General features: G+C 38.9%; 1 protein-coding gene across 1 annotated transcript; it reads left to right on the top strand.

The window, feature by feature from the left end:
- Positions 1–120: 120 nt before the first annotated feature.
- LOC137146825 (pancreatic alpha-amylase) lies at positions 121–6,612 on the top strand. The gene is made up of 10 exons (XM_067538353.1): positions 121–306; positions 939–1,085; positions 1,311–1,508; positions 2,329–2,559; positions 3,594–3,727; positions 3,819–3,941; positions 4,040–4,139; positions 4,379–4,500; positions 4,610–4,735; positions 6,423–6,612. The coding sequence occupies exons 1-10, from the start codon at positions 139–141 to the stop codon at positions 6,610–6,612; spliced, it is 1,539 nt and encodes a 512-aa protein (XP_067394454.1). The 5' UTR covers positions 121–138.
- The last annotated feature ends 16,200 nt before the right edge of the window (positions 6,613–22,812 follow it).

The raw sequence follows: 22,812 nt of genomic DNA, 5'->3' as shown, positions 1-22,812 counted from the left end.
CACAATCAGATAAAATGACAAATGGCTAGTTAACCAAATAAGAGGCAGTCATGTGAAATATGTAACATGCAACGTGACAGTCCCTCTTGCAGGATTATAAAGAGCCACTGAAGTGCACAAGCTCACACTGAAGGCACCATGAAGGTTCTTCTTCTGCTAGTAGCTGTTGGCCTTTGCTGGGCGCAATACAACCCAAATGTAAAGTCTGGGCGAACAGCTATTGTCCACTTATTTGAATGGCGGTGGGCTGATATTGCTCTTGAATGTGAACGATATTTAGGACCTTATGGATTTGGTGGTGTTCAGGTATGTAGCTTCTAATATTAATAGACAGTAAAATGTCTTCACCTTTGGCATTATTTATTTACCAGAGTAAAAGGTCCAGTTCACAGAGGACAGGCACCACATTTACCGTCAGTAGAAATCAGTGATGGAAGTAAAAAAACCAGATAGGTATGTGCTTAGACCAGTTGTTGTGAAGGGGGGATTTTACTTTGTCTCCAGTGGGTTAGCGCCAAAAAACATGTTTTTTCACTGTGTGTCATTTACAATCTAATTCCTCCAAATACAATGTAACAATGTATTCCTTATTTATTACCACTTCATACACATTCTCAGTGATGTGCCCAAATACTAACTCTTGTCACCCCAATTTAAAAAGAAAATTCTAAATTACTTCGGTTTCCCGATGTGTTTTTGTCTTTCTTTAAGGAATCAGTCTTAGGTACCCTTTGACTTCAATCTGAGTCCTCCCAGTATCAAATCTAGTAATAGCAAGCTGGATTATGATGTAAAGTTTGAGTAAAACTGGTGTGAGTGATATCTATTTATTTGTGCTCATATGTATTGAGCAGTCTTGCTACGCTTAAAATACATACATTTGATAAACTAGTAATTATTTTGACATGTATTTATATATTAATTTATTTCATTCACAGATATCACCTCCAAATGAAAATATTATAGTTACTAACCCCTGGAGGCCCTGGTGGGAAAGGTACCAGCCAATCAGCTACAAACTGTGCACACGATCTGGAAATGAAAATCAATTTAAAGACATGGTGACCAGATGCAACAATGTTGGAGTAAGTACCTGGAAATTCCTCTTATTGAAACAGTGTGGGGAGAAATAACTAATTTCAGGTTAGAATAGCTGCCTCTCTTATTCCAAGTGGAGGGGGTGAGGATGCAAAGAAGTTAGAAAAGTTGAAGGAATGTAAATGGAGAATAAAAGGTAATCAGTCAGTGACACTCACGTCACTTCACTCGCCTTTGTAAAAACAAACTGAAGTGCAAATGTTGCTCTCTAGGTTCATATTTATGTGGATGCTGTCATCAACCACATGTGTGGATCTGGTGGTGGCTCTGGCACTCACTCTACGTGTGGAAGTTATTTCAACGCAGGGACCAAAGATTTTTCTGCTGTGCCATACTCAGCCTCGGACTTTAATGATGGTAAATGTAAAACTGCAAGTGGAGAGATTGAAAATTACAATGACATAAATCAGGTAATTTATATGTTGATAGTTTTAAAATACAATCTCAGTATCTGTTTTTACTTTCTCTGCCTCACATATTGTTTACTGGTCTTTGCTGTTGGACAACTATCCTAACGAGAAAAAAAATAAAAAGATCCCTGGCTAAGAAGAGCACTATGGACCTCAATTCAAGTAGATACTGAATTAACTACGTGCCTAAATTTAGGCCTGGGAGTATGACCACTGACTTCTCAGATGCTTAGAGTTATGCACCTATTTAAAGTACCTTTCTGTTAGGTAGTTCTGATCACCCCCAACTGATGAAGATACTATTTTGTTCAAGGTATTGCCTAGCATGTAAAGCTGGGAGCTTTCAGCCTGATCAGTGACTATTACTGGGAGACCTTCTTAGATAACCCACAGTTCTACAGCAAGTGATGCTCTTGATTCAGGAGGTAACAATCTTCCTTGTGCTGTGTCATGGATGAGCCATAAAACTGAATCCTGATCTCTTGTAATAATTAAATGTTTTATGTCTCCTTTCCCAAATTTAGGGGGTTTATCTCTTTGTGTTTGCCAAATTCCATTGTGCAGTCTCCCTAAATTCCCAGGGCAAAGAGTATTCTTCACTTCCTGTTCTGATCTGAGAATCACACTACCTAGGTATAATAAATTCCAGTGTACATTCTTCAGTATTGACTTTGAAGGAATTCTATTTCAGAACCGGTTTAGCCTGTGGATTGAACTGAATTAGCATGCAAGATAAAAATATGTTTAAAATGAATATATTTTAATCAAAGATTTAGTTTGGAGTATGACTCAGTGACATCTCAAATAATTTTTAAAACAGGTCCGTGATTGCCGCCTGGTCGGTCTTCTTGATCTTGCCCTGGAGAAGGACTATGTGCGCTCAAAAATTGCTGAGTACATGAACCGTCTCATTGATATTGGTGTGGCAGGCTTCAGACTTGATGCTGCCAAGCACATGTGGCCTGGGGATATAAAGGCGATTTTAGACAAACTGAAAAACCTAAATACTCAATGGTTTCCTGCAGGAACGAGACCGTTCATTTACCAGGAGGTAATTTCATTTTCTTAATTTCACTCTGCAGAGAAATGGGTTATTTTATGTAAAAAATACAAGTACAATATGGGCTGGATCCTGCAAAGCACAAGATCCTGAATACTCTGGACTCAAACTAGCAGAGTACTTAAGCATAGGTTTAATTTAATAAAGTGTACTCAGAACTTAGCAAAATCATACCCTCTATGAGTTAATGAAAGATTTAAGGGCTACATTTTAAATTCTCTAATTTTACATGATCATCAGTTTGTATATACATATAGGTGCTTTTGAAATCAAGTAGCTGTGTAAATACCTGTTTTTTGCATGCAGCTGCTTATGCATTCACTCTACACAGGACAAATGATGACACAGTGTAATAAACTGGTGAATCAGACAAAAAATTCCCTATGGAGTCTAACCTTTGCCACTTCGGAGTTTCACTTTTAGTTTTTTATACTGATACTGGAGCTTTCCAAGCTTCTTGGAAAACTTCAGGGAACAGTTCTCAGCTTTTTAATATGCGCAGGGCTAAGAAATTTTATTTTGTTAGCTAACTTCTACTGCAGAGCCAATAGAAAGAGGATAACATTTATTTTGTGTAGGCCCTAAGCAAATGATAAATAGCATTTTTCTTTTTTTAAACAGAGTACTTTTCTCTCTTTTAATGGCTGTTTAAAAAAACTGACACTAATTACTAGCAATAGAAAAAGTTTGGTGGGTTTTTTTGGCCCAGATCATTGAACCATATTACTTTAAAGTCAGAGTACTTAACTGTCTCTCGAATTCTCAAACTAAGCATTCTGGCACTGGGTTAATTATTTTAATACTCACAAAAGCTGTGCTTGTTGTGTTGGAAATACAAGACGTTTTAATGTTGTTCATTATATTCAATTTAGGTTGCGTTAGGTAATAGCAATAAATGTGTTTGAGCAAGTAAACCAAGTTATTTCTCTTATAATACAGACCCAGAACCAGTGTTAAGTGGTGTTTATTGTATTTCTTTTTCAATAGCTACGAATATGTTAACAGCTTTTTCTTACTTCTGCTAGGTAATTGACTTGGGTGGCGAGCCAATTCAAGGCAGTCAGTACTTTGGAAATGGTCGAGTGACTGAATTCAAATATGGTGCGAAATTGGGGACAGTCATCCGCAAATGGAATGGAGAAAAGATGTCCTATTTAAAGTAAGAATATATCATTTGGATTAATTGTTAGATTCCTGCAGTATCCGAAATATTAGCATTAATGTCTTTGACTCTTTGTTTGTTTGTTTAGGAACTGGGGAGAAGGCTGGGGTTTCATGCCCTCTGACAGATCCCTTGTCTTTGTGGATAATCATGACAACCAAAGGGGCCATGGCGCTGGGGGAGCATCTATTCTAACCTTCTGGGATCCCAGGTAGGGAATGCTGTTGGCTGCATGCAGTTATTTCCCCCCCCCCCCCCCCCAACTAAGACAGTGTATCTTCAGGTGTCTCATTACTTCTTGTCTTCCAGATTATATAAAATGGCAGTTGCATTCATGCTTGCTCATCCTTACGGATTTACACGTATAATGTCAAGTTACCGCTGGACAAGAAATTTCCAGAATGGAAAGGTAGGTTTCTACCGATTGAAAATAAATTCATGTGGCTCTTAGGATGAACTTTACTTCTGTGTAGTGAGACCGTGCCAGACCTATGCTCTACTTAATCCCATTAAAATCCTTAAAGTAGGAGTGAGAGATGAATAAATCTGGTATTGGCTCTCCTCACAAGAATGATTTCTCTCCTGTTTCCTATGGCCTTTCTCTGAGATAGAATGTTTAAACTTTATAATTTTATGTTTAAAAACAAGGATGTTAATGACTGGATAGGACCACCAAGCAACAGTGATGGCTCAACCAAAGCTGTTACAATTAATGCAGACAGCACTTGTGGTAATGACTGGGTCTGTGAACACAGATGGCGTCAAATAAGGTAGGAAACTGTTGAGAGAAATTAAATAAGGATGATTTATTTTGCAATATAATGTTAACTGAAGTGGGGATATTTTAATTAAAGTCAAGCCTATTTGTTGTATTTTCAGGAACATGGTTATTTTCCGTAATGTGGTCAATGGCCAGCCTCTCTCAAACTGGTGGGACAATGGCAACAATCAAGTAGCTTTTGGGCGTGGTAATAGAGGATTCATCATCTTTAATAATGACGACTGGTAAGTAAGTGGGGTGAATAGCTTCAGAAACATGATTGTTACAGATAGGATATGTGACACTTTGTAATCGGACAGATCTTGGCTCTTACCTGTTACAAATCCAAACCTATCACCTCTCCTCTCCCAGAAACACTTTTCAAAACCCAGCATTAGCTTCCTCAGCAACACACTGCTCTGCTGTTGATTCCGGATCACTGGATTTGGACCTAGCAGTGAGGAGGTTGGTCAGACAGGAAAGCATGACCATGCAGGTCTGAGGGGTAACTGGCCATGAGCTAGCAGCTGGATGGCTCTAGGGAAATGGGTGGAGTCTTGACAGAGTAATATGTAAATCAGGTTGGGTCGCTCTGGGAAAGACCATGAAGTTAGGATTGGGTCAGGTCTGCTGAAGGGAGGAGAAGAAGAGTTGATGATTAGACTGGATGATTTATAGGGATGGGATTCTCAGGTTTTGAGTGCTATTCAGTGAATTTTTCTCAGTTCTCTCTGTGTTAAGATTTGGATCACTTCACTTAAATGCCTCACTCTCCACTACAAAAGGCATTTTGTCCCCAGCAGTGCCTTCAATCTCTCTGGAAATTCCCAAAGGCTCTAATGGAGTCTCATGAGAGATAGCAGTTTGTTAGGACTGGTATTGTGGTCTTCTAGGCGCCTCTGATGTCAGAGGTGCAGGAAGAGACTTGGGGAACTTGAGAGGCAGTGTAAGCTATAAAAAACATGACATTGCCAGAAAAGAGCCCTCCTGAAACCAGCAGAGTCTGCCAAGCTGCCTCAATCGGGTCAAAAGGTCATTTGGGTATGTAAAGAGGCTGAGAGTTAGGGAGAGGAAAAAGAACAATATATGTGTAAAAGTGATAGTGAAGAGCCTAAACATTGAGTCTGAATTGAAAGCTGAACATACTATCAAAGTTGGTAAGCATCATCAGATCTGAGTTTGTGTTCTTTCTCTTATTGCTAGGTGCTTAAATCTGTCCTAAGAGATGTAGGCCATGTCTACACTATGGGCACTACAGCAGCACAGCCAGGGTACTGCAGCTGTGCTACAGTGTAGATGCTTCCTACAGGGACAGAAGGGTTTTTTCCACCACAATAGTTAATCCACATTTCCAAGCAATGGTAGTTATGTCAATGGAAGAATTCTTCCATGGTCCAACCTGCATCTTTGCCAAGGTATAACTGGCGCTCAGGGGTGTGTTTGAGCAATGTAGCCAGGTCAATCTAAATTTTTAAATGTAGACCAGGCCTTAGATGAAATTTCTGTGGCTTCAGTGGAGTTTATATGTGTGATGAGAGTAATATCCCAGGAAATAAATATATGAAGCTTTTGCAGTAATGAGTGACAGGGAACGCCCTGTTTTACTCATGCTGACCAATGCAAGGCTTCATGGTGCTGCAACCTTGTGAGGTGCCTATGAAGACTGCCCTAAGCTCTTTGAATTCATCACTGTTGCTCTTACTTTGGCTAGAGAAGTCACAGTAGACTAAGTATACATCACATACTGGCACTCCCAATCTCACTGACCCAAAGAGTAAAAGACCAAACAGAAAACTAAAACCCATCTGGCCTTGTAGTGCTATCCCTTGGGTCACAGACTAGCATGACATTTTAAGTGTTTAATTATGGAGAAATAACTAAAATTGAGTCTGAATTACCACTTATTCCATTTCAATCTGTTTTTATATATAGGTACTTGAATCAAAATTTGCAAACTGGACTTCCTGCTGGCACTTACTGCGATGTTATTTCTGGGCAAAAGGAGGGCAGCTCCTGTACTGGAAATCAAGTCCACGTTGCTGCTAACGGCATAGCCAATTTCCAGATTAATAACCAGGCTGAAGATCCTTTCATTGCAATTCATGTTGATGCTAAATTATAATCTGAACTAGATGCATCTCTTGCTTTGGTCAGCACCTAGTGCTTTTTGTTTTGTTTACCACACAAATGATCCTTTAACTAAGAAATAAATGGTAGTGGAGCAAAACTGTTGTTGGTTTCGTTAATGAAATAAAGTGTAACTATTGTACTATCAGCACATACCTAATAGTGATGCTAATGCAGGTGTGTCAGAGGCAGTATTAGTTAGTTTCAGATGGAGCAAAGGAAAGGACAACAATTTAAAGAAGAAATTAAATTATAAATTATTTTACTGTCTTAATTCCAAAATTGATACATGCACACACACATCACTAATATATATTTGACTAATGAATTTAAAGTGGTGAAAATGGGTGAAACAAACACATACTATTCTCTCCATGAGTACATTACACTGTATTAAATTATACGACGTCTGTCACACAGTGACTCGTGACCAGGAGTACTTACCTCAGGGCAGACTGTCAAAAACAGGGCAGACACCCCAAACTGGTAGGACATTCTATAAGTAGATTTCACCAGCCCAGTAACACATGTGAACTCCTGGATCACTGTAACAATCTTACCATGGAGTCATAGACAGTCCCTTTAGGCTCTCCTAGCTAACCAGTCAAGCTGGACATAGCAATAAATGGTCACTTACACCAAAATCACAACATATTCAGGTTGCGCCCCATCCCAAGAGACCCGTCACTAAGCCCAGATCAGCTGATGCCCTAGATCTTACACCAAAGACAATGCCTGCAGCCACTCCTGTAGTAAACAACCTAAAGGTTTATTAACTAGGAAAAAGGAATGAGAGAGTTATTTACAGAATAAACAAGCACACACAAAGGAGTTATCATCTATGATTCCTGAAGATGATAAAGTCTGTCTATCTGTCACTGATAAAGTAAAATGTCCTTCAGGGTACAGCCAAGTTGACCCTGGGGATCTTTGCTTTAATTTAGTGTCATAGTCCTCCTTGATGGGGATGTGTGTGTGTTGGGGAAAGAGGCGGGAGGAACCCACTCTTCCTGTCTGAGTTCACGAATTCACAGCAAACATTTTGACAATTATAAAATATAAATTTATTTTACCTTATAGTGTGGAATACAGCCATTACTCCAGGGAGACTGATGTATGCAGCAATGTAAAAGGATTTCATAGAGTCTAAACACTAAACACATTCTTATGAGACTAATATCTATCTTGAACAAAACTAACGTATAGGTGAGATGGCTTTGTTTCTTGCTATGAGTTTGTCAGTTCTTAGCTAATGCCTATGACCTTGCCCAGAAATGGCACTTGGTTTACCAGTGTACCAATGTCCACATGGTTATGAAGGACAAATACAGTGTTAACAACACTTTCACCAAAAGAAGTTAGTCCAATAAAAGATATTTCTCACTCACCTTCTCTCTGCTGGAACAAGACATCTCTGAGACAGAATGCCTCCATGTGCTCGCCTTGGGACAGTACAGCTCTATATCATCCCTAAATGCATGAGTCATGCTAGCAACAAGATCTACCCCCTAGAAAGTGGTTTAGTGTGTATAAGCCATTATCTTCAGTTTACATAACCACCTAGATATGGTGGTATTAGTAAAGGGTGTAGGATAAAAATCTTCTCCAGCTATTGTAACAAAAGATTGAGATATCACACACAGGACTGGGTTATCGCTGAATGAATCAGCAGGGATGAACAGGCTGAATACAAAGAAGGAAACTTCTGCTTACACTAGAGCTGGTTGGGAATTTTTACATTAATCTTTTTTCAGCAAAAAATGCAGATCAATCTAAAACAAAGTGCTTTGAGAAAAATGGTCTGGTTCAACAAATTTCCTGACTTTTAAGGAAAAAAAGTAAAAACAAAAAAACCCACAACGTTTTGCCAACTTGAATACAAAATTCTTGTTCGCAATCACTTTTTAATTTGGAAATTTAAGCTAATTAGATTGAAAAAAGTTTTTAAAAAATTGAAATAGAACCAAGATGTTTAACTTTTTTTCAGTTCATGACTATTTTTGAGATTGACTTTTCATGCCGATTTGCGAGGGGGAAAAAATGAGGTCTCAAAAATATTCCCAGGAAAGGAAAACTGTTTCCTACCTAGCTTTTTTACGACACATACATATCTTAGGTCCCTATCTTGAAGTACATTTGACGTCAGTGGAAATTTTGCCTGAGTAAGGTGTTCATGACTCAGCTCTCGTGCTGTTTTCTACACTGGCGGTAAATGAAATTCAGAAAAAGTGCATTTTAAATTAGGTTTGGGTAAAACTCAGAAGCTGAAATCCTGGCTGCATTGATGTCAATGGGAGTATTGTCATTGACTTCAACAGGGCGAGGATTTCAGCCATAGTTTAGTTTAGTTTTAAATCAATGTTTGACACGTTTATACGGTGAAATAGCAAATACAAGCTATAGGAATAAGTCCGAGCAAGCAGCAATGTCACCCGGAACACCACCACAGAGTAAGCCATTGAACCCACACACGTCTTTAAGCACTCACCCTTTTTATTTGCAGAAGTAAAAGAGGTGACACTCAGCTGCCAAGATGAGACAAAGTACTGATGAAAATAGCATATACTCAAAAAAAGAGTCACGAGTTCTTCTTTGTTTTCTGTAGGTGAAACACTTAGCAAGGGTATTAATTCCCTCAAACTCTTAACACCTGAAACAGGGTGATTGGCTGTTATATGCAGGAGAAGTTAGCAATGAAAGGGTCCTTACTTCTTGTCATTTGTGAAGAACAATGAAGATGACACTGTTTAAGCACTTACAAGTGAGCTATCCCTTTGTTAAGATTAGCATTCTTCATTTTTCTCATGTGTATTAAAATTAATGTTTCCAATGAGTGCATACACTACCTTAAAAAAAAAAGTCTGAAGATAGATGATGAGCTAACATTATCCAGGGAGTTCTCCAGCTACAGGAGAATTGACTATGTGACCCTTGGGGTGAGTTTGTCGCCTCTTTGTTTCGTGTTGTGTGCTTGTATGCTTGCTATCTGCCTGCTTCATGGATATCTTTTTGGGCCTAGCGGCCTGGCAGGCAAGGCTGAGAGTGTCCTAACAAGGTTCTAGCCTGCCATCCTTTGATGCCCTAGTAGTCCCTTTGGACCTCTTGACAAGGTGGTGGAGCTAACTCCAGGAGAACAGCGGTTTAAAAAGCCAGCTCAGAAGCAACCAGAGCCTGACCAGGATCAGCAAACGGGAGTTTTCTGAGGGAGCATGAGAGCCAGATACACCTAATAAATAGTCTCTGAACTTAGGCCAATAACCAGCTCCCTACCCCACTCAAAAAACCCCCACACACAAAGAACAAACAAACAAAAAAGACCCTGCAAGAGTAAAAATATTAGAGGCAGAAGTCCAGCAGCAGAGTGGGGGTTATCCAGTTTATTGCATATATAATTACTTGCCTTAGTGAGCAGGTGCCATACATGTACAATCAGTGCAAGCAGCTCATGGCCGACAGAGAGAGTACAGGCTCTTGACACCAGACTGGCTGAACTGGAGAAGCTAAGGGAGACAAAGAGATATGTAGAAGAGATTTTCTGGGACACCGTTGAATGGTCCCACACCCAATCTGACAGTCTCTGTGCTGTTGAGGAGGATGAAGGTCTTAGGGAAGAAGAACATCAAGATGGAGCGGAGGGAAATAATCCCAAAGTTGGGACTCCTTCCAGGTGATGTCATGGTATCCTCTCGCACTGAAGATACCCCTCTAGGGGAGGGGACCCCAGTAATTAGGAAGAGACAGGCAATAGTAATGAGGGATTGATTATTAGAAATATAGATGGATTTGTGATGACAGGGTGTATTACCTAGTGCAGTGGTTCGCAACCTTTCCAGACTATTGTATCCCTTTCAGGAGTCTGATTTGTCTTGTATACTCAAGAGTACTTGCTAAAAACTGCTTGCTTACAAAATCAGACAAAAACACAAAATACATCATTTGGAATGTAAATATTGCCATCCTTACTTCTGTTCTGCTGTTGGCGGCAGTGTTGCCTTAAGAGTTGCCCCTCCCTGCAATATCCAGTCCCACTCATTCCCGCATTGTTTACTGAATTTTTTCCCATTCCTGCTATTATGCCAGCGTGTCCTATGGGAGCCCAGTTCCACTTCAGGGCTCTAGTGTCTTTTGTAAAACTATCAACTAGTTGTGAATATCTAGATGAGTTGACATACCACCTGGATAACCTCTATGTACCTCCAGAGGTATATGCACCCCACGTTGAAAGCCATTGGCCTAGTGAGTGCAAAGGACTCTAGCCATCTAAAAAGACTTATGTGCAGTGCTGGGGAGAAGCCAGTGGTCGTGGTACTTGTAGGTACCAATGCCATAGGGGAAAGTAGGAGAGAGGTCTTGGATGTCAAATTTAGGTTGCATGGTAAGACAATAGTCTATGACCTCCATGGTAGCATTCTCTGAAATACTTCCATTTCCATGCCCATGGCCAGTTAGACAAGCAGAACTGCAGGGTCTCTATGCGTGGATGAGACGATACTGTCTGGAGGAGGAATTTATGTTTATTAGGAACAGGGGAACCTTTTGGGAAAGGAGGAGCTTACACAAGAAAGTTGAACTCCACCTAAACCAAAATGGAACCAGCTTGCTGGCATGTAAAATTGAAAAGGTCGTAGAAGAGTTTTTAAACCAAGAGCGTGGGGGAAAGCTAACAGGTGCGGAGGAACACACAGTTTAATCAGAAGAGAGGATAGTAATTGATAAGAAACAGTAATGAAAACGTGTCCCATTCAATTACATCACATAAATACTGACACATTTTATATTTGCTTGTATACAAATGAAAGAAGTTTAAATACTAAGATGGGTGAACTTCAGTGGCTGGTATTAAGTAATGATAGTGAAGCATCACAGAAACTTCATGGAATGATGATAATCAAGGGGACACTAATATCAGAGTACAAAATATATACAAATGACTGAGCAGGTTGTACTGGCTGGGGAGTGGCACTATATGTGAATGAAGGAATAGAGTCAAATATAGTAAAAATCTTAAATGAATCAGACTGTGCAATAGAATCTCTATGGATAGAAATTCCATACTTGAATAATAAGAATATAGCAGTAGGAATATACTACCGATGCCTGACAGGATGGTCATGGTAATTGTGAAATGCTCAGGGAGATTAGAGAGGCTACAAAAACAGAAAACTCAATAATAATGGGGGATTTTAACTATCCCCATATTGACTGAGAACATGTCATCTCAGGACAGGATGCAGCGATAAAATTCTAGATATCCTTAATGACTACTTCAAGAAGTAGTCATTAAGGATGACTAGAATTTTATCTCTACATCCTGGTTCCTAGACCCCACAAAGGGACAGGCAATTTTTTATTCAGTTCTAAACGGTGCACAGGATCTGGACCAAGAGGTGAATATAGTCGAAGCAATCGGTAATAGCAACCGTAATGTAGTAAATTTAACATCCTCATGGGAAGGAAAATACCCAAGAAACCCACCATGGTAGAATTTAATTTGAAAAAAGAGGAACTACAGAAAAATGAGGAGGCTAGTTAAACAGAAATTAAAAGGAACAGTCACAAGAGTGTAATGCCAGTAACTATTTAAAAACACCATAATAGAGGCTCAAACTAGAGAAAAAGACATCTTTTTAAAATTGGAATTTAAATCCTACTGAGGAAAATAGAAAGGAAATTAAACTCTGTAAAGTCAAAGGTAAAAGTATCACTAGGCAGAGTAAAAACAAAAGAATTTGAAGAGCAACCAGCAAAAGACACAAAAACGAACAGCAATTTTTTAAAAGTACATTTGAAGCAGGAAGACTTACCAATCAATCAGTGGGGCCACTGAACAATAAAAGGAACACTCAAGGAAGACAAGGCCATTGTGGAGAAGCTAAATGAATTATTTACATTGCAGAGGATGTGAGGGAGATTCCTACCCCCAGATTTTTGGGATATGGCTGGGGATTAAGGTGTAAATAGAGGAGGTTTTTGGAACCAACTGATGAATTAAACAGTAATAAGTCACCAGGACCAGATGGTACTCACTCACTCAAAAGTTCTGAAGGACCTCACATATGAAATTTCAGAACTACTAACTGTGATATGTAACCAACTGCTTAACTCAACCTCTGTACCAGATGACTGGAGCATAGTTAACATAACTCCAATTTTTAGAAAAGGATCCAGAGGCGATTCTGGCTATGACAGACATTTAAGCCTAACTTCTGTACCAGGCAAATTCATTGAAATTATAGTAAAGACCGGAAATATCAGCCACATAAACAAACAGAATATGTTGGGGGGAAGAGTCAACATGGCATTTGTAAAGGGAAATCAATCTATTAGAATTCTTTAAGGGTGTCAACAAGTATGTGGACAAGAATGATCCAGTGGATATAATGTACGTGGACTTCCAGAAAGCCTTTGACTAAGTCCCTCACTAAAAACTTTTAAGCAAAGTAAGGAATCATGCAATAAGAGGGAAGGTCTTCTCATGGCTCAGCAACTGGTTAAAAGATAGGAAACAAAGGGTAGGAATAAATTGTTAGATTTCACAGTAGCAAGAGGTAAATAATCCAAAAGTATAACTGGATTCAAAAAAGAATTAGATAAATTCATGGAGGGTAGGGCCATCAATGGCTTTTAGTCAAGATGGTCAGGTATGTAACCCTATGCTCTGGGTGTCCCTAAACCTCTAACTGCCAGAATCTGGGAATGGATGACAGGGAATGGATCACTTGCTAATTGTCCTGTTCTTTTCATTCTTTCTGAAGCATTTGGCACCAGCCAGTCAGAAGACAGGATACCGGGCTAGGTGGACTATTGGTCAAGTGGAGTATGGTTATTCTAATGTTCATCAATAAACCCTGAAAGAAATTGACATTTGTTTTTTCATTAAAAATTATAAAATAAAAACTACCAAGAAATAGATTAATGGAAATAATGTATTAAATCTGCTGGCCATGGAGTAAAAAGGTTCTGACATGAACAGACATTCCCTCTCTTTAACCAGTTTAATGCTCCCTCACGAGCTTTCAATCTTTTCTTTTTTGTCTTTTTAATTTAGTTTAGACATTTAATAAATTATGCTCCTCAAGTGGAACTATGTTCTGATTGTAAAGCATTATGCCAACTATGGCATTTAAATCAGTGGAACTATGTTCTTCTGATTGTAAAGCATCACCTGCTTCACACGGGAACAGCTTACATGCCCACCTATGGCATTTAAATCAGTGGTTCTCAAGCAGGGGTAGTGTCCACTTAGGTGTACCCTTGGGGATATGCAGAGGTCTTCCAAGGGGTGCATCAACTCATCTAGATATTTGCCTTGTTTTACAACAGGCTACATTAAAAGCACTAGCAAAGTCAGTACATACTAAAATTTAATAAGACTTATCTATACTGCTCTATAGTCTGAAATGTAAGTACAATATTTATATTTAAATTAATTTATTTTATAATTATATGGTAAAAATAGTGTGCTGTGAAACTTTTGTATTTTGATTTTTGATTTTGTAAGCAAGTAGTTTTTAAGTGAGGTGAAACTTGGTGGGTATGCAAGACAAATCAGACCCCTGAAAGGGGTACAGTAGTCTGGAAAGATTGAGAGCCACTGATTTAAATTATAGTGGTCTATGATCATTCCCTCTTGGAGAGGCAGATGGAGGAGAGGAGAACCTTTGCATGAAGACATTTTTTCAAGGATTCTCTCCAGGAGATTTTCCAAGAGACTTCTGTTAGGGGTACAGGGTTTAATAGACTAAAATAATAAGCCAAATGAAATTCCTGTTCACATCTTGACAAAGTCATGACTTGAACATGGTTCTCTGCGACACTAAGAACAAGTAGGTGCGCCTGATGGCTACCTAATAAAACCAAGCAAGTTTATAACTGTGATGTTTCTCCCAGAAACAGAGGCAACCGGTAGCTTCTGTTATTGGCGGGAGGGACATAATTTAAAGGTTCTGGTGGTATGCTGTGGGGTTCATGGCAGGTACTCAAAGGAGTTTTGATTTCTGGAGCTACATTTGATGTCATGTTTTACAATACTATGTAATAGCAGATGGAGACTGTTCTAAAAGAGAGCTATACAGAGACTCTCTGGATTGCACTGGTGTATTAAATCAATTTGAAGAACAGAGATATTTGCAAACCAGCCCTTTGATATGATTTTTAGAGCTCTTGTGATAATATCAGCACCCAACAATTATGTCAGGAATCAGTTCTAATTTAATCTTATAAAATTATTTTCCCTTGCCCTGTGAATCTGTTCTCCTGTGTTTACAAGGAGACCTTAGCTCTCTTGGGCATTACAAGTACCAGAAATCTCATGCCAACCCTCTTGGTGGCTATGATGTCTCTTCTGGCTCTAGTAGCACAGAATGATGAATATGGGGCATCATTAGCAAACCTGTAAAAACAAATATAACGGCAGGAGGATAGTGGTTTGAAAGAATTTTTGGAAAGTTAATTAAAACAGATTTCTGTGCTCAATCTCCTGTGCCCAGCCAAATTAACAGGGACGTTCAAAGTCACATTTCTGAGCTTGCCTACAATTCCATTTTCTCTTTACAGTTCACTTTAAAGTAGGGATGGATGCAAAACTAGGACACAGAATCCAAACCACTGAGAAACATGAGAAAAATCAGATCTAGGTCCAGATTTCAACTTCACAGCTCAGGTTTATTTTTATAATGGGCCAATTCAGAACTCCCAATCCCAACACTCTTGTGAAGTCGCTTAGTTTGGATCTGAAGTTTAGGAACTTGAAGTTGGACTGAAGCTTCAACTGACCCACTTTTGCAATTAGCATTACAAAATTTAATAGTGTAACTTTCCAGTTTTTAGTTGTTATTTATTATAATATATTCCCACATTAAGGCCCCAATCCAGCAAACTCTTAAGCACATGCTTAATTATAAGCATGTGAATAGTTCCACTGAAATCAATGGAACTGCTCAAGTGCTTGGGTTTAAGCACATTTAAGTACTCTGCTGGATTAGGGCCTTTAGAAAAAATGAAATAAAATATCATTGTCACAGTTTCAGAGGAACTACACTTGTGTTCCCCGCACGTCCCCAGCCCCTGTAACCCCCTACCTGCCCCCTGGGCTCCCCAGACCTCCAGCACCCTGGATTGTGCTGCCTCCTCCCCACATTGCCCCAAGCTTCCTTCTGTAGCCTCGCACGCACCCTCAGTAGGCTCCACTGTTGTTGAACCTGCTGCCCTCCTGGTCTCGCTTCCCTGCTCTGGGTGCCACCTAGCAGGGCTCAGTGGAAGCATACAATGTAGGTGCCTTTTCCAGGCATGTCCCGCTCAGCTATGTCCAACCTGATTCGCACCCTGGCAGAAATCTGGTGGGCATGTGACCCTGTGTGCCCCCCCCACACACACATCATCTATGCCCACAACAATTTTTTTTTTGCACACCAATATAGTTACCTTAAAAAAAAAGTCAAGGTCAGTCTCTCAGAATATGAGCTGGATAACATTTTTTTTCCCTAGTTGGTTGTGGAATGCCATTTTTGGAGGCTAGCAAAGGACTGGAAAAGGGCAAATATAGCTCTGTACCTATCTATAAAAAGAGAAATAAGCAGGATAAAGAATACCCAGGGAATTACAGACCAGTCAGCTTAACTTGGGTATCCAGAAAGATAATGGAGCAAATAAACAAACAATTAATTTGTAGGTACCTAGAAGATAATAAGGTGATACGTAACACTCAACTTGTATTTATCAGGAACAAATTATGTCAAACTAATCTAAAATCCTTCTTTGACTGGATAACAAGCCTTCTGAATAGCAGGGAAGCAGTAGATGTGATATAATTGGATTTTAGTAAAACTTTTGATACTCTCTCACATGACCGTCTCATAAACAAACTAGGGAAATATAACCTAGATGAACCTACAATAAGGTGGTGCATAACTGGTTGGAAAACTGTACTCAGACAGTAGTTATCAATGGTTCACAGTAAAGCTGGAAGTGCATATCAAGTGGGGTTCTGCAGGGATCTGACCTGACCTGTCTGTTTCTATTCAATATCTTCATAAATGATTTGGATAATGGCATAGAGAGTACACTTATAAAGTTTGCAGATGATACCAAGCTGGGAGGGGCCGTACGCACTTTGGAGGACAGGATTAGAATTCAAAATGATCTTGACAAACCAAAGAAATGGTCTGAAATAAATAGGATATAAATAGGATAAATTCAATAAGGACAAATGCAAAGTACTGCTCTTAGGAAGGAATAATCAATTGCACAAATACAAAATGGGAAATGACTGTCTACAAAGGAGTACCGCGGAAAACTAAATATGAATCAACAATGTAACAGTATTGCCAAAAAAAAGCAAGCAGACTGCTGTAAGCAAGACACGAGAAATAATTTTTCCACTCTATTCAGCACTGACAAGGCCGCAGCTGGAGTACTGTGTCCAGTTCTGGACAGCACACTTTAGGAAGGATATGGACAAACTGGAGCAAGTCCAGAGGCAAACAACAAAAATGATTAAAGGTCTTGAAACATGACCTACGAGGAAAGATTGAAAAAAATGGGTTTGTTTAGTCTATGGAAGAGAAGACTGAGAAGAGACATGATAAAGTCCTCAAATACATAAACGATTGTTATAAAGAGGGGGGTAGTAAACTGTTCTCCTTAGCCACTGAGGACAGGACAAGAAGCAAGGGACTTAATCTGCCGCAAAGAAGATTTAGGTTAGATGCTAGGAAAAACTTCCTAACTGTAAGAGTAGTTAAGCAGTGGAACAAATTAGTTAGGGAACTTGTGGAATCTCCATCACTGGATGATTTTAAGAACAGGTTAGACAAACACCTGTAAGGGCTGGGCTAGATACTGTTTAGTCCTGCCTCAGTGCAGGGGTTTGGACTAGATGACATTTCAGTCCTACATTTCTAAGATTTCTATGACCTTTGTTGCTAATTAGTTCATTATTCCAGTGGCATACAAAGATGGATTTTTAGGTACAACTGGCGTTTAAACATGTTCATAGGCTGTAAAGCAGCCATTGCGTTGAATTAGCACTAAAACCATGACAAAGCTACTTTTAGACAACTTCAACAAGATTTCAGGTGTATCACTGAAAACTAGTATAAAAAATGAACATAGAATGGGTTGGTTGGGTTAAAATGTCAAAATAATGATGGAGATTCTCAAATCACTTGTTGCTTGCTTTTCCTTAATGGCTGATTAAAATAACAGTAAATAATACAGTGTGTTGCAACATGATCTCTGCAGAGCATGAAATATCCTACAAATCATTAATAACGCATCTGATACATCAAAGGCAATTGTTGCAGATGATAGAGGTTGTTTGTGATTATAAGTGACTTGATACACAGTAATATCTACAACAAATGCTTCATTTTTACTCAATATTTGTTTAACTCTGAAATACAAGACTTTTCCCCTGGGAAAACACCAATATGAAACAACAGCAGATTATAATGTTATGTTGAAAGGAAGAGCATGTATTAGAGTGACAGCAACAAAATAGGTAAATGGCACCCTAATCTACATTTCATTGAGGTTTTTCATCTTCACAGATACACTTATGTATGTATATACCTACTGCTCTCAGGAAGATCTAAGCCCAGTTAACCCTTATAACAACTACTTGCAAATATAATTCTTATTTAAAAAGAGGGCACTGACGTATAGTAGAGAGGAAGTAGAGCAGCTGCAAAAAGAGAATATAGTACAGACACATATCAAGCTGCATATGCACAGAGAAAGTCCTGAAAACGGACTTCACCTTACAACAGTGGTGTTTACTACATTGCCAGACAGATGAACACATTTTAATTCAATGTTAAGAGCTCCCTGAGCTCAATGGGGTGGGGAAATTATGAGCTTACACTGTTGTTGCTACTCTTGTTTAGCTGGTGTCAAGTTTAAGGAAAGTTAGGTTAACAGCAAAGTTTGACAGCAGCTACTTTGTGATGGCAGCCTCTTGGCAACTGGAAATGACAATCTGAGAGCAAACAGATCCCATAGGGCTGGGCCTATGAAAATGTGAGAAACAGAGCATCTCCCTTTGAAACCTATGGCAGCTGTCTTGATATCGTTGGGAGGGAACTTGCTATGGGGGATAGCTACTAAGAGGCAGGGCTTGAAGGCTGGTCCATTCCCATAGGGATTTCCCTGCAGAAGAAAATGGTGACCTTGGTTTAATCTCAAAATGTTGCAGATTAATACTTTATGCCTACAAAATTATGGCAGAAATGGTTTAGCTTGATTCAGAATTTGTGCAAAAAGGTACATGTACATAAATAATTCTAGAAATTGATTTAACACTAAAAATAATTACAATAAAACTACCATGTCAAAAGGATTTGACCCTACTACTATTGAAATATAAATCAAGTACTTTCTTCATGTGGTTATCCAATCTTTGTTTACACATTCTTAGCATTTTACTGGTATTAAGTTAGCTGCCGGAGCAATGTTGTTTAATTTAATAGAGAAATGCTGAGAATCACACTTAAATGAACAAGGAAGGGAAAACTGAATATAAGGGAAAGTTAAGGGAATTCAATGTAAAAAAGATTTGCCTAGGTTTTTTGTGTGGGGGTGTGAGAGAGAAACTTTTTGTGTAAACGACAGTTTGCTTCTTCAGTCACAAGAAGCATGAAGAGTATTTTTCTACATTTGGGGCCTGCTTTTCCAAAGTCCTCAGCACCTAGCAGATCCCAAAACAATGAGGTCTGCTGGGTGCTGATCATTTTTGAAAAACAGGCCCCTTAATTTCCCTGCCTATAGGAGAGCTGAACAGTTAACAAGGGACCAAATTTTCAAGTGCCTGTTTGGGAGCTGTTTTGGAAACCTGGCCTTCCATTCTCTACACATAGGCCCACAATTACAATGACTTGCCATGTCTAAGTCAATAAATAAAGAAAAAAGAATAGTGTTAGGATGTTAACACATATTTTTCCTCAAGCTTAGTTTTTCAGAATTACATTAATTGTCTTTTTCCACCCTCCCTCAAGTGATTACAATGACTCTCTGCAGAGGAAATATAATATTAATTTGTTCAGTCTGAACGGTGGTGATGCAGGCAGATGGCCTGAGAATTTTCTTGTAGATTGTGGAATGATTTGAATGACGCTTTAAAAGGTAAGTGACATGCAGCCTTATACTGTCATTTATACCAGTGCAAAAGGGTGTGAAATGCTACTAAATCAGAATGGTAGCATTTTTACATCCCTTTTCACAATGGCACATGACTACACAGGGCAGCAAATCTGGCTTCATGTTTTAAAAAAACATCTGAGGTCCTTGTTTTCCAAACACTGAAATTTAAGGCCAAATCTCTAAGGTTTCTGGGTGCCCAACTTGACACATTTGCAGCTTGATTTTTCAGAAGAGATCAACACCCAAAACTCCAACTGAAATCTCTGGGAGCTAGAGTGCTCATCACCCCTGAAAATCAGATCCAACATATCTGAGATTGGACATCCAGAAACTTAAACACCTCAAATTCCATATCACTTCTGAAACTGTAGCTGTCTACTAAATACTCTCTACTTAGGACTATGCTTGAAAAGGATTCAGAAGCTTTCGGTAGTGCAGAATAGCTTGTCTCACATTGGCATGTCCCACTCAAGCACATAAAATCAGAACTATCTGCTCTGCAGCCTGTTTGCTCTAAAGTGTGGATCAAGTTGCTGAAAAAATCTCTATGGCCCCTACGTAGTTTAGCAGCCCACCATCTGAGACTGTCTACAGTGCCAGAGGCACCGCCGGTAGTGCAGGATTGATTTTGTGGGTTCGACTGAGTGGCAGTGAAGACTCGCTCAGTCAAACCCAGAAGTCGACTCTGTAAATCCACCCAAGTAAGAAGCGTAGTGCTGCGTCAACGGGAGGGCGTTTCCTGTCAGCACAGTGCAGTGGAGATGCCGCGGTAAGTAGACATTAGGAAGTCGACGGGAGATACGCAAGTTACTGTATGTAGCTTGTGTATCTCCCATCAACTGTCACCGAAATCCATGCCCAGTGCTTGCTTCTTCCCTTTTATCCTACCAAAGGAGTCACAATCTATTGGGTCTCTCTCACTATAAATATTGTCCTTAGCTAGGAATCTCAGAGTGAAAGAACTCTGGGAACCGGTTCCTTCTAGTGATCTGCAATTATTTATATTTGGTGAGCATAGTATCAGAAGAACTAATTGGAAAAAGCCTTTGACTAATCCTCACTAACATTAAGGACTAGAGCTTTTGTTCTTGGTGGTGGTGGTAGTAGTGAACTCTGTTCTATTCTGTAATTCATTGTTTTCTTGATGTGTAGGGTGCCTTGGTGCTTCACTTAAAGGCTTGATGAATATTTCTAAAGTAAAATAAATAATTTAGAGACCGCTTCCAGGCAATTTGAAATCTTTAATATGCTATTCTCCTCTGCTACCATTTGAAAATATTCCCATGTTTACAACATATTTATCTTGTAGGGAAACAGCTTCCTAGTGAATCTGATGTGTATAACACTTTATTGCAAAAAGCCAATGAAAATAAGAAGTAGTAATTTAACATTTCAAGAGCCTATATGAAAAAAATTAAGAGCGTAGGCTCTGTCTCTCAACTGGAAACAACAACAAAAAAAGACCTTCAAAAGTCTTTGATTAGAAATTGAACAGATGGGCAAACATGTGATCTGTTTGCTCTTTTTGCCCTTGAATATAAATTCTGGGAAAGAGAATGATGTTTATGACACAGATCCACTGACATAGCTCATTTTAGAAAGAGGTACTAGAATAAGAGTGCAGGAACAAAGTGCACTGAGTTCGATTGGTGTTAGAACAGATGTGATGTTTTGTTGACCCCCTTCTCCTCCTCCCTGGATATTCACCAAGCATCACTGACATTTTGTTCTTCAAGTTCTTTGGGGAAGTCTTATAATTAACAACATAATCCTAAATTGTGTATTTTAAAGCACTGTCATTGAGTCCTTCATTTTATAATTTTGTATTTCAATACGAAAGAGTGAAGATTTTAAACCACAATTTTAAAATATTTTATAACATTAAGTAGAGAATTTCCTGGGGCAAAACAGGAGGTCTATAATTCATCTTCTTTATAGTTTCAATTGCTACAATGATGAATTTTATAGTGATTCATTTGCTTAAGTACTCATTATCATTTTAATATTTCAGACTGTGTGTGGACAGACGATATATTAGTTAACGACCCACTGTGGGCCAGACTCAGTTTACTTTATTCATTCAAATAATCCAGTTTAATTTAGTGATACAGAATTATGGCATGGATTAGCATTCTAATGATTTGTAGAAGTATTGCCAACTGCAAACATTACAAAGTAATGAGCCATGAGATTGGCTTAAATATCACAAGACTTAAGTATAATATATTTTAGGTTCTTGTAATCTGACTTCAAGTTTTTGAGCCTTTAAGGTACACTTTGGGTCACATTTTCCAGCTTTTTCTCTACAATCTTGAGGGCTAGAAATTTACCTTTAAAATAAAAATTAAAGCAGGGATCCTCATGTAATCTATTTATCTCTAGCAGTTGTGACTTCATGAAAAAATCAAATTGTGCAAGACTTGTAATAAATGCGCGAGAGTTGACAATACCATTGTAGTAATTATGACTGACAATTTGGTTCTCTTCAAACCTATTTCTGTCACCTAGACTATAATAGCACTGCCCCTAGGTTTAACTGTGAATTATAAGGCAACTAAAACATACTACAAAATAACATTTCTATAGTCCAGGGCCTGAATGTTTCAGTTGCTTTGGGAAATTCAAACCTTGCCAGTGGATAGAAGGCCCATTTCCAGTAAACAGGTTCCATTTAACTGTATGCAGCTGCATCTGTCTGTAGTATCTAAAGTCTTGTCTACACTAGCATTTATGCTGGTAAAACTTTTATCACTGAGGGGTGTGAAAAAAAACACTGCCCTGAGCTATATAAGTTTTGCCAGCATATATATATAAGTTTAGCCACATTATGTCAACGGGAGACAGCGCTTCCACTGACATAATTAAACCACCTCGATGACTGACAGTAGCTACGTCGGCTCTCACCCCTGACCAACAAAAGTTTTGCTGACATAAGTTATAGTGTAGACAATGCCTAAGAAACAATAAGCAAATCTTGTCTTATTCACTGTTTTTAACACGGAGGTGGTCTGTAAATTATTATTTATATCCTTTATTGAATCTAGAGTTGTAAGTTCCT

This window comes from Emydura macquarii, unplaced genomic scaffold, assembly GCF_026122565.2.
Source record: "Emydura macquarii macquarii isolate MOO-44397 ecotype Brisbane River unplaced genomic scaffold, CSIRO-AGI_Emac_v2 contig_480, whole genome shotgun sequence".
Taxonomy (NCBI): Eukaryota; Metazoa; Chordata; order Testudines; family Chelidae; genus Emydura; species Emydura macquarii.
Note: the sequence above shows the minus strand (reverse complement) of the source record. Positions and strands in the feature narration are given on the sequence as shown.